Below are 12,721 nucleotides of genomic sequence, written 5' to 3'. Positions count from 1 at the left end.
AAAATTGAACTTGTTAACATTCTTTTCAGCTTAGCCTGTTGTACATAACAGAAGGTTAGCTTTGATGAATTTCAAAATTCTCTTTGATATCTAAGAAACAGACAGTAAAATAATTGTCTCTGGTCTGATATTTTGTATGCCCCCCAAAAGAGAATTTATAAAACACACTGATAATTCACATACTTTTCTTCCTATATTATATTTCCATACTTAGAGGACTGACATTTTCTGTTTGATACTACTTTGGATTTAATTGTGATCACACATATTTACAGAAAATGCTATAGTGGTGCTCTAGCAATATCAAATGGAGTATTAGAAAATTGAAAAAGATGGAAGTAAGAAAAGTGTTTGAGTATGGTAGTATTCATACCTGTTAAAGGGAAGAGAAAAAGAGAGGAAAAGGTCCTATAGGAGACACTTATGCAGAGAAGAAAATTATGAGCTTTTAAAATATTCATAAGACTCTTAAGTCATAATCCAGAAAGATATCATTTCTGATAGAAAAATGGCAATTTATCAAAATATTATATCTAAAATTACCAAGCTTATTTTAGAAGTTTTTATAGCATCATTTGGCATGGCTCTAATTTTGAAGCTGAATTATTATATTTGTTTTTAAGAAAATGACTTTCATGCCATTTTTATACTTCAAAAAATCTTATGTTTAGAGAAATAGTAGACTTTCAATTAATGCATTGTTTTTAGCAATGTTGCTTTAATGTGTTACAGATAAAGCAGTTATTTCATGGGTCATTAATGTGTTTAATGCATGGAACGTTCTATTAAAACAAGCCCTTATTATTGTTATGAACGCATTCATTGCCATTGTCAATAGATGCTGCGGAGCTACAGTCCACAGGATGATGACTATTTAGCCATAGGGGGACAAGCAATTTCTCATACGAATTGAATGCTTACAAATTTATCTCACAGATTGAATAACTTTGGTCAAGTTATGGTCAAAAGCTATTTTACTATAAATTAACGATATAAAAGTCACAACTTATATAGGCAAAAATATACATTGAATGGAATAAGACCTATCTGCGCGAAGTCTAAATTATAAAACTGAAACCATATATTGACCTTCAATGAATATTTACTGAGCACCTACTAAATGCTGTGTATCTTTTTCTTTTTTTAATTTTACATAATTTTTAGAGAGAGGATCTCATTCTGTCACTCAGGCTGAGGTACAGTGGTGTGATCATAGCTCATTGCAGTCTTGATCTCCTGTGTTCAAGTTTCCTGAGTAGCTGGGACTACAGTGTGTGCCACCATGTCCAGCTAGTTTTTAAAATTTTTTCTAGAGACAGGGCCTTGCTGTCAGTTGGCCAAACTGGTCTTGAACTCCTAGCTTCCAGCTGTTTTCCTGTCTTGGCCTCCCAAAGTACTGTGATTAGAGGCATGAGCCACTGTACCTGGCCTGTTTTAAATCATTAGAGCTTGATTATACTGTTTGCGAAATTGTTTTGTGTTTCTTTTTTTTTTTTTTGACTACCAGTGTCCCCTCAACGAATTACAGAGATTCAGTCTGACTGCTGCCTGAAAGAAGCTTATTGTCAAAAGCCAACTTTAATTTAGCTATTACTATACCTTGCCAATTGTCTGCCAAAAATACCCAGACCACAGACACTTTTACAAGCTGCCTTCTTTGTAGAGCCTTGTACCATACTGAGCTTAAAATAAATATTATTTATTCTTGGCCTGTGCATACTACTGACTCTAAACAGATAGGAATTGTCTTTAGGGTTGAGTTAACTTGAGGGTCATCTGTCAAAGTAGGACTGTGTTCCAAACTTATACTAAACCTAATTAACCCTTGTGCAGTGTGATACATGATTACTTGTTTGGTTTATAACATTTAAAGGAAAGTGGTATGAGAAGGCTGGTCGTGGTTTACTTCCCTGTCTCTTCTTTTTAACATATATCATCTACAGTTAAGTATTGTAGTACTTAGCGATGGTTCAGAGACAGCAAAGACACCCTTTTACAGCACTCAGATTCCCACGTAAAACTGACATGATGGCTCAAATATTTTTTGGAGAAGTGAGAATTACTGTGTATACCATTACCCCTGTTCCTTTTATTCACCGCCCTTGTCGTCCTTTGCTATGGTTTCCTTTGCTTGCTTCCCACTTGTCTCCTCCTTACCAGAATAGAAGCTCTAGGAAGGCAAATGCTCCTTGGGTCCGTTTGGTGTCATCCCTGGACCTGGAATATACTTGGCTCTCAATAAATATTTCATGTGTTCAATATATAAATGAATAAAAGGATAATGAAAGGATATTTACTTGTTATTAAGAGCATACCTAGACTGCTAAGTTAAAATGGAGGGGAGGGGGCTCAAAGTATCAACAGCTATAAAAGTGGAATTGCTCTTTAACATGTCAATTTAGAACTGAATAAAGTAAGCATGGAGCTGTCCCTTTGGTAAAACAAAAGCAATTACAGGTACATGAGTAAACTACCATTAAGTATTCATAATAAACTCTTGAAAATTTTATTTTGCCAATAAACTATTAATTAACTTTAGGGAACACTGTTTTTTACAAAACTTTCATGGGTAGGTATGTCTGATTACAACCGTGAGAGTAGTTGTTAAGTAAAAATGATCTATTTCAGTGCAGATATTTTGATGAATATAAAGGTGGTGGCACGCAGGTCTGTAATTATCATTGGTATGCATTTGGCATGACTGTGTCAGGGTTCATTGGAGTTACAAACGTAGTAGTTATGCATAACTATTTGATCGTTGTTAATTTGGAAATAAAATTTTAACATTGCTATAGGACATAACTAAATAATTGAACATAAAATTACTGGCCTGCATTTCCTATTTGCAGTTAACTCTGATATTTATGAATACAAAGTAATTTTTATTGCTGATAATTGTTTAATTACTTCATTTCTCCAGACATATTGATTAAAAAACTGGCACAGTGAAAATATATTTAGTCACACTCTAATATATTTGGGTTAGTTGCTTATTAACTGGATGTTATGCTGTATTTTGAAAACCTAATATTGGATCATTACAGAGAATATTTATGTGCAAGTATAGATAGAAGATGCATTAAACATATTTGCATATTCAAATTTAAAAAATTTTTAATGATGAAATCAACCCAAGTGGAAGTAAGTGTCGTTGTAATAAGTATAAACAGGTAATATGGAATAATAATGTATAATGTTTAAAATAAAATGTCAATGTGAAAGCTTGTATCTTAGATTTGCAAAAAGAAACAAAACAAAGCAAGACCATAGTATGTATAACTATGTACTACTAAGTGTGCAACACAAAGATAAATGTGGCACTGCTCCCAGCCTGAAAAAATGAGTGAAAAATATTTAAATATGTAGAGTTTTCTCTTTTAAGGAAATTAGAGCAAGTTTTATCCATTCTCTTCTCATATCCTTTTACCCTAGGACGTACCTTCATATGAAATACAAACATGATATTATAACATAGTGATTTACACAGTAAGGAAGTTTTTCACCTTTCAATTCTCTTTTAATCTTGATTAAGTCCAGGAGAAAGACTCAGTTTGGGGCTAATTAAGTCTTTCACACCTTTCTTTTAGCCTTCTTAAGTTAAAGAAAGCAGAGCTCAGGCCCAGAGCCTTAGGCAGGCCCCAGTATCCACACTGACTATAACAGTATTATTTTCTTTTCCTGGTGTTTATTTGGCATTCCATTGGCCATGAGTGATTTTAATTTTTCATTTATGTTAGTGATCTAAAGTTTCCTTATTAATATAACATTATTTAAATTTTAACCGCTCACTCAAATGATTAATGTTCAATAATAGACTGGGTTTCAGGCAATTTAAGAAAATGAGGGATTGCTACCCAAAATATCCATTCATTGGATTTTTCCTGTTTAAAAAAGACAAAGAGCCTCTTTCATCAGTTGGAGAGGGAGGCGAGCCTCAGCCAAGCACTCCCCTACCCACACCAAGACATACAGAAACCAGAAGGCTTTGTTGAACACCACAGACATGAATCATACAGGCCAATAGATAGAAGGCAGTGCCCCTCCTATTAGTGAAAGCATTTTATGAGATCCATGGCCCACACATTCTGAGTGAACTTCTGTGACTGCAAAAATTAATCTTTGAGTATTCTTCGAGACACAGATTGAGGTGATAGGCTGTACATTTATATTTAAACTAAATAGAAATGCCCGCAGTTGATTTAGATGGGTTGGTTGCCTATGAGGTATGGTCAGTTAATATTTATTGCAATGAATAGTCCCACTAGATATATACCATGCTTTAAATTCCAATGGCAGCCTTCTACACTGTGAATGATAATCCAGACTTCCTAACCCAGACAATAAACCTTGTCTCTTTATAGCCATGACTTGCCGTTCCAACCTCATAGCCGGCCATGCTCTTCCTGGCCCAGTCACATTAGACTGTCATTTCCTTATTGGTAGTATGTTTGCCCTTGCCCCAGGTTTGGGTACATGTTCATCTCTGTCTGGGATGCCCTGGCTTGGTTAGCTTCTACTTCCCTTTATACCTCAGCATAGTAGGTCATCTCCTTGGGGAAGCATCCCATGATTTCCCCACCTTACACAATTAGGCCAATCTCTCCCAGTCTATTGTGTTTCACCCTTTACCTTGCCTACCCTGCACCCAGCTTTCCTGCCCACCTTTTCTTTTCTCAAGCATGTCAAGTTCTCTCCCACTTCAGACCTTGCACATGCTGTTCCCTCTGCATGGAACATACTTTTTCCTTCACTTCACAGTTGGCTTCTCCTCATCCTTCAGCATCAGCTCAAATGCCATCTTTTTTGAGAGACCTTTCCTATTGACCCAATTAAATGTAGCCATCCTTTCCCAGTAACTCTTTTTTGTATAACCTATTTATTTTCTTCCCAATATTTATCAAAGTGGAATCTTGTTTATGTGGATGATTTCTGTTTTTAGGAACAGAACATAAGCTTTGAACATTCACTACCTGCCTCCCCCAAGAAGATGATTTTTATGATATTTTAGGTCTGATACAGTAGTTTGCAAATGAAGGGGATTTTGACATTTGCCACTGTTTGGATACATTTCTGTTGTCACAACCTGGTAGGGCAGGGGCGGCTGCTGGTATCTAGTGGGTAGAGGCCAGAGATGCTGCTAAATATTCTATGATGTACAGAATATCCCTCCCCCAAGAAAGGATCATCCAGACCAATATGTCAGTACCACTTAGGTTGAGAAACTCTTATCTAATATCGCCAATTAGAAGACAAAACAAGACAAGGAAGAGAGAATGAGTTTTTCCCAAATACTGAAAAATTTAGGAAATGATATAAAGGAAGATTACATATAAAATGTAATTGTGAAAGGAGTTGAAAAAGCTACCAGCATTCAACTCTTATTGTTGGTTATGAGAGTGGGCAATCTCTTATAACCCAGTAGCTGCTTTGCCTTTAAATGATCACTGGTAAATCTTTCAGGACTTAGTTTTTGTAAGTGAGAAGTAATATTAACAAAAGCACATTAAGTTTCTCTGGGCTATATTCATGGTTATACATTTCCTTATTGTGTCACTACTACTGGGAAAAATTGTGAGCAATTTTGATGGGGGTATATAAAAATTATTCTGGCCTACACTTGGTTGTAGTAAATTTGTCCATCCATTCAGGATTTTGTTTAATGTGTAAAATAATCACATGGTAATTTCCTAGTTCTTGAAGATAGAAGGTTTGATATATTGCCTTCTCTGGCCTGATACATAGTAGGTGCTCAATAAATACTTTTGTGCTGAGCTGACATCTTTCTCTTTTTATGTGGTAGTCCTAAGATCAAGGGTAACATCTTTTAAAGGTTACTTTTATGGAAAATGATTGGAGCTATTGAGGATCCTCAAGTTCCCCAAGGCAGTTGTTAATAATTGGTGGCCCTAAAGGAGCTTGAATTTCCAGAGAGACACTTTAGCCATTGATCTTCTTATACTATAATCTTCACTCATAGGAAGTTATTATCAACTAACTGTGAACCATGGTGAGTGGTAGCACGTTTTGATGCATCAATTATGTGGGTCAGAGGTTACTTTACAAATAGTCTAGAGGTCCTTGGTATCTTGTCCAGTGGGAGATGGCATCTTTTTGGATCTGAAGACTATGTGATGATTCTAAGTTTTGGCAAAGCCTTGGCCCCACACCCAGTACTCTTCAGGAATGGTTTCCATACTGTCACCCTGCAAAAGAACCTTGGTTTTGATTTGTTTTTGTAATGAAATATTATGAGGAACCTCAATTTATAAAACATGGAAATGGAGTTGATTTTGTTAAAGGGGGATGATGGCAGTGGAGATCCCAGAGTCTCATTCATCTCTCTCTGCCAGGACACACCTCTACCATGAAGACACCATGGCTCTCTAGGGCCCAGGTTTCCTGTCAAGCATTCACTTGCTAGCCTAGGGGCCTGGGGAATCATTCTTATGTGTCTAAGAATGAGTATAGTACTAGTATCTAATGCAGAAAGCAATCTAGGGCATTAAATTAGAAAGAGCATATTAAGCTTAGCACAAATGCTGGCACATAGTAATAAACACACAGTAAAACTTCCTTTTTAGTACAGTGAACCTTGGCTGTCCATCAACAAGAGCTCCCCAGCAGCAAGATCCATAATAAAGGTGTAAATTGCAGATGGAATTCAGGAAGGGCTGATGAAGCCAAGGAGACATGCTTCTTGGCCTTGTGTTTGGCCATGAGAGCCATCTAAAAAATGCTCTGGGTGTGGGATGAGTCAATCGAGCACCTATGTGTGCAGATTTTCACAGGCATTGGAGCAAAGAGAGCAAAGAAATTCTCTGCTAATGAGAACACTGCAGAAATCAGATGATCACATTCCATGGCCATACCAGTTAACTAATTTAGAATTACACAGTCAGAATTAAAATGCTTCATTTAAATGTGCCCTGGAATTTGCCTATAGATACTTTAAAACATCTAGATTTAAATAAGATGGAAAGATTTTTAAAAAACATTCTGGGTCGGGTGCGGTGCCTCATGCCTGTAATCCCAGCACTTTGGGAGGCCGAGGTGGGCAGATCACTTGAGGTCAGGAGTTCAAGACAAGCCTGACCAACATGGTGAAACCCCATCTCTACTCAAAGTACAAAAATTAGCCAGGCGTGGTGTTGCATGCCTGTAGTTTCAGCTACTCAGGAGGCTGAGGCAGGAGAATCACTTGAACCTGGGAGGCGGAGGTTGCAGTGAGCCGAGATCGTGCCATTGCACTCCAGCCTGGACAACAGAGTGAGACTCCATCTAAAAACAAACAAACAAACAAAAAATAAAAGCATTCTGAAAGACATATAGGAAGAAGAAAACTTAGAATAAGCTAGATGGCATAATTACCAGTAGTTTTGGGGTAGAAGTTATAACAGGGAGCAGTGGTTAAACTTTAAGAGAACATGGAAGACTGAACAGATAGCTCAGATTTTCTAGGAGAAATGAGTAAATGTGGTAAAATTCCAACCAAAAAAAAAAAATAATTAGGATGAACGGATAACATAAAATCCACACAATCTGCAGAAAGACACCTGCAAGTAGAACGTAATATTGTAGGAATAATGAAGGAGAACATTGCCAGTGATACAAGGGAGTGTGGTGTTCTGATACTCGTGACACTTTCCTCCAGGATTTCACGGTAATTATTGAAAAATTATTAAGAAATGGAAAATGTATGTATTTAATATTCTAACACTTGTTGACGGCCTCTTTTAACCACTTGCATTATCTTCTTTTTTTTTCTGATTAAAGTGTTTTAGTTTTTGTTTACTTTTGTATTGTGGTCACAGCTTATCAAAATGGCATACACATGTACATAGAAAAAGTTGCAACTCTCCCCCCCCTTGCTCCTCCCATTCCACCCCTTATAATGTAACCATTGTTAACATTAAGATACACATTTGTTTTTTTTCCTCAAAGGAAATGAGGCTCTCCTGTATAGTTATTTTTTAACTTGCCTTTTATGTACTGTATCTTGGGTAGGCTAGTGGTTCTCTACTGGGAGTGGTTTTGCCCTGCCAGGGGCAAAGTCTGGAGACATTTTTCATTGTCATGACTGGTACGGGGAGGGACATCGTTAGCATCTAGTGGGTAGAGGCTGGGGATGCATCTGAGTACCTACAATACGCAGGACAAGCCCCCTCAATGTGCAGGACAAGCCCCTACAATAAAAATTATCTGGTCCAAAATGTCAAGAGAGCTGAAATTGAGAAACTCTGCCCTAGGTCAATGCACATAAATCTAATTCATTATTTTTAAAAGCTTCATAACACTTTGACGTATGGGTAGACCATGATTTATTCAACTAGTTTTCTTCGATAGATCTTCTTATTGAGTGGCATTTATATATTTAATATGAAGAAACCAAATGCTCCAATTTAGTTATTTACAATTCATTCTGCTTCTTTAAAGAGCAAAAATAAGCCTTATCAGAAGGACTCAAAAAAGGAACAGTTAAGAATTCATAGGCTTGTGTATAAAATTAGATTCTGGGTCACTGTGAGTCAAGAGAATTTGGTTTCAGCAAAATCACAGACTCACTCCAAATGACATGTCTTAAAGTAAGTCATTTGAAAAGTGTGTCTTCATTTTTTGATTCTTTGGAATTAAAAAAAAAATAGAGAGCAAGCAGCAACAACTCTAAGGCCTTTCTGTATGACTACCAAGAACAGAGAAAGTTTCATGTAAAGTAACTGCAGTAAGTTTCAGAAAAAGCTATTTCTGATGATCTCTACCATCTTTTTTAATGATTTTTTCTTATATGTATTAACGAAAAAAATCATTAGTACATTAAATCATGGTGGATTGAACAAAAGAAAACAAAGTAGGTTTAAATGAAAGAAGTGATATCCAAACCAAAAGACATTGAATGACTTCCAGATGCTGCTGACAATGTAATTCAGAATCGGAATGACCGTCTGGTTAACCACAGAGGATTTCACAGAAAGGGTGCCCTAAAGCAAACAGATGTTTGCTCTGTGAAACTAAAGCTCTGTGCTTTGCTGGCTCATCCTCTGCATGTCTTGTGCATTTCTGGGAGAATAAAATAAAGAATGGCTTTGCCTTCTCTCATAACAGCTATGTGTGTGGGAAGGATGGTAAACTAATGGATGAGCCTGAATGGGTGGGGTCTCTGCTTCATTCCTTTCTCTGCCACCAGTTTCCTCAATCAGAAACAAGAGCTAAAAGATTATATTTAGTTTTGCTAATTTCCTTTCTTCCTTCTTTTTTCCCTGCCTCCCTCCCTCCCTCCTTCCTTCCTTCCTGCCTTCCTTATCCACTGACAGTTCTATAATGAAATATTCTGGACTAGATACTTGGATTTTGTGCTTCTCACCTTTCAACTTCTTGGCATGGGTCCTTACATTTAATAAATGAACGGAGACCATCATCCTGCAATAGGTCAGACCTATTAACATTGTAACAGTTCAAACCTATCTAAGGAGATGCTAATCTAATAAGTTCGCTGATATCTGGAAAAACTGATATATTTTCCCCCTTTGCTGCTGCCTTTCTAGGATCAGAGCCACACACAAGTGTCCCAGTACCGGCAGGATCCCTCCCTGATCATGCGGTCCATCGTCCACATGACCGATGCTGTGCGTTCTGGGGTCATGCCTCCTGCCCAGCTCACCACCATCAACCAGTCTCAGCTCAGCGCCCAGTTAGGGTTGAATTTGGGAGGTGCCAGTATGCCTCACACATCTCCTTCACCTCCAGCAAGCAAATCGGCCACTCCCTCCCCTTCCAGCTCCATCAATGAAGAGGATGCTGATGAAGCCAACAGAGTAAGTTAGAACTGCCTTAATGTGTAACCTGCCAGAGAATATGGGATCTTAGTGTGTAACCTGCCAGAGAGTATGGGATCACCCCATGCTGTTTGAATGTCATTCATGGTGTTACCTTGTTTTTCTTCATAGATTTGGAGTAGCATTTAAATGTATGATGGTTTGTTGTTTTTCTTCAGTGTTTCATTTATTTTCTGTAGAAAGTATATTGGACTGGAAATTGAGAGATCTGGCTTCTCCTAGTATAGCTGTAAGGCACTGGACATGTTATTTAACTCTTGTAGGCCCAATTTTTCTAATCTGCAAAAGGAGGGCTTGGACTCCCTGCTACAAATTTCTAGAAATTCTAGACATTCCAGAAATTCTAAACTGCTCTGGTTCTAAATTAATGTCCATGTGAGCAAGTTTCATCCAGTGTGTCGGTCAAGCTGCTGCCACATTTGACAGCCTTCGGTGATGTTTATCTCTGAGTTCATTCTCATCATCTTACGTTTTTGCCTTCGTCATGGGAAATGTATAATTTTAAATGATACATACTTTGAAATAAAAACTGCTTTCCAGGTATGACTTTTCCAAATGCTTAGAATAATGAAAAAGAGTGCTGTAATAGTACATAATTACTCATTAGTCACTCATTAATTATGTGCTGTATACCTACTCTGTGCTTGGCATTTTGTTTGGTTCTTGTGATACAGAGATTTATAAGAGAACTACTGCTCATGAGACTCCCCACTGGAGATGAATAGCAATGTTTAAAACTAGCTCCAGATGTGATTAGTGATATAATTGATGTATCTGGTGTGCTGAGATTCTAATCGATTCTGCTTGGGAGAATGATTTGAGGAAGACTTTACTGAGAAAGTGATATTTGAATTAGGTCTAAGAGGATGAATAAAAGTTTGTGAGGCAGAAGACAGAGGCCAGCATTTTGGTGGGAGGCTTGTGAGGAACGGTAGAAGTACATGCTATTTATAGGTATAACGAAGTTTGATATGGGGGAAGAGAGAAATAGAAGTTGAAGAACAAAATGGCTTCAATGTGGTGGTCTTTCTGTTGGTAGCTAAGAGACGATTTATTATTTGCATCAAGAAATGGCATAAGTAATTTATGCTTTAAAGAGATAATTTTGGCTATATATAGAATGCCTTACAAAGGGAGGGACCAAAGAAAAGGCAATTAATTAGAAGACTCTTTTGTTATGTTTCCCTTCATCAAGGGAGGGAATGGACAGGAGGTACCAGGTTAGCAGGCATTTTAGGAGTGAGAATCATAAACATTTTAAGGATTTGGTGATCTACTGGAATTTGAGGAAAAGACAAATTGGATTTTAGTTTGAGAGCCAGAATGGCTATTAGCAAATGAGAGGAGCAACCCACAAAGAGAGAAGTGTTCTCCCCCATGGGGAACATGAGAGTTTGGGATTTTAGAGTTGAATTTGAGTTGCTTACATTGGAGTCTAGAACTCAGTTCATGGGAACTGGAGCTATAGATTTTGGGACCATCAGCACATAGATGAGAAGATGTGAAAGTAATCAGGACTTCTGTCAAGGACAGAATCCTGAGCATCATTTATTTCTAAGTAGCAAAAGGAAGAAGAGGAGCTAGAGAAGATTAAGAGTGATGAGGAACAGGGGAGGGAGTTTCGAGTGACGCTGTGGAAATCGAAGGGGTTTCGAGATGAACCGTTTAGTTTATAGTATCACGTTAGCACCCCCATTGGGCCCAGGAATGGTAAATGCACTGATAGTCTTCTCACATTCACAGAACCTCAGTCTAGAGGATTGAGAAGTAATGGTTAAAGACTCTTGAGGGATATGAACAGATGGGGTTAGGTAACCGCTTAGCCATTACAATTCAAAGGGATTCCTTTCCTTCCACTCACGTCCACGGATCTTCATACTTGCCGCTGTACCAAACAGAAATTGTCGTCTTAAAGAGGACCTCCTATGGGACTCCTAGCTTGCTCCATTTTAAGCGAGGGTCTAGGTTTTGCGTAACGACAGTAAAGCCAATTTATCTTCATTGAAACTTAGCTGAGAAAGGAAGATTAAAACTATCATTGATTATGTCTCTTTGGGGTAAATCTTTTTCTCCAGCGTTCGGTCCAAACCCTTTTAAGTCAATGGCACAAAAATTTCCTTAGGAGAATTAATTCTGAATTTTTATTTAAATGGTGAGACTCCATGTTTCTGGTTTATTCTTAAAAAGTAATAATGATTAGGGCACATCATGGTTATCCAAGAAAGGCATCAAAGGTGTTTGACGTTTAAATATTGTTTTACAGAGAATGAAATTGAACTCCTCTCACTTGGAAAAAAAGCTCCCCTGGAAAGTAATAGCATCTTGCCATTGGTCAGGGTAGTGTGGCACTAACAGTGCCGGATTTTCTTCCAGGAGAAGAATATAGTTGTTGGATTCAACTAGAAAAATGTGTGTGTCTGTATATAGTTTTTCTTGTTTAAATAATGTTCTTCATTGAAGGAAAACTTGGCTCCAAGTGAAGCTCTAACTGAAAGGCATCTGACTGTCTTGGAAATTCACGTTCATTAAGTAGAATTAAACAAGTCTCACTTATTTTGAAAATTTAGAAAAAAGACTATGGGCTCTAGAGAATTATTGAATTAATTGTGTGAGTTATGAAAGATGACATTTTGGAGGAGAAGAGAGATATGACTTAAAACCATCTGAAGCTTATAAACTACTCAGATAAAGTGTGGATGCTGTTATCACTTAAATAGTGCAAACAATAGGCTCACCTAGAGGTAGGCCAGTGGTTTCTTAACTCTTTGAGGGTTCAGAGCTCTCTAAGAAAATTTCCTTACTAAGAATTTTAGTAAATGGTAAAAATTCCAAATGATCCTCATTTAGAAAGTAAATAATACTCTAGGAAAAATTTGAATTATAATTCAAGC

General features: G+C 37.4%; 1 protein-coding gene across 2 annotated transcripts in view; it reads left to right on the top strand.

Annotated features, from left to right (window-relative positions):
* Window positions 1-12,721, top strand: part of TOX3 (TOX high mobility group box family member 3) — a 109,806-nt gene that overhangs the window by 87,375 nt on the left and 9,710 nt on the right. For both annotated transcript variants that reach the window (XM_033218381.1, XM_033218382.1), the window contains exon 4: window positions 9,540-9,809. In XM_033218381.1, coding sequence (XP_033074272.1) covers window positions 9,540-9,809 — 270 coding nt within the window. The remainder of the gene's footprint in view (window positions 1-9,539; window positions 9,810-12,721) is intronic.

This window comes from Trachypithecus francoisi, unplaced genomic scaffold (genome assembly GCF_009764315.1).
Source record: "Trachypithecus francoisi isolate TF-2019V2 unplaced genomic scaffold, Tfra_2.0 Lachesis_group10, whole genome shotgun sequence".
NCBI lineage: Eukaryota > Metazoa > Chordata > Mammalia > Primates > Cercopithecidae > Trachypithecus > Trachypithecus francoisi.
This window is presented reverse-complemented; position numbering and strand designations above follow the sequence as displayed.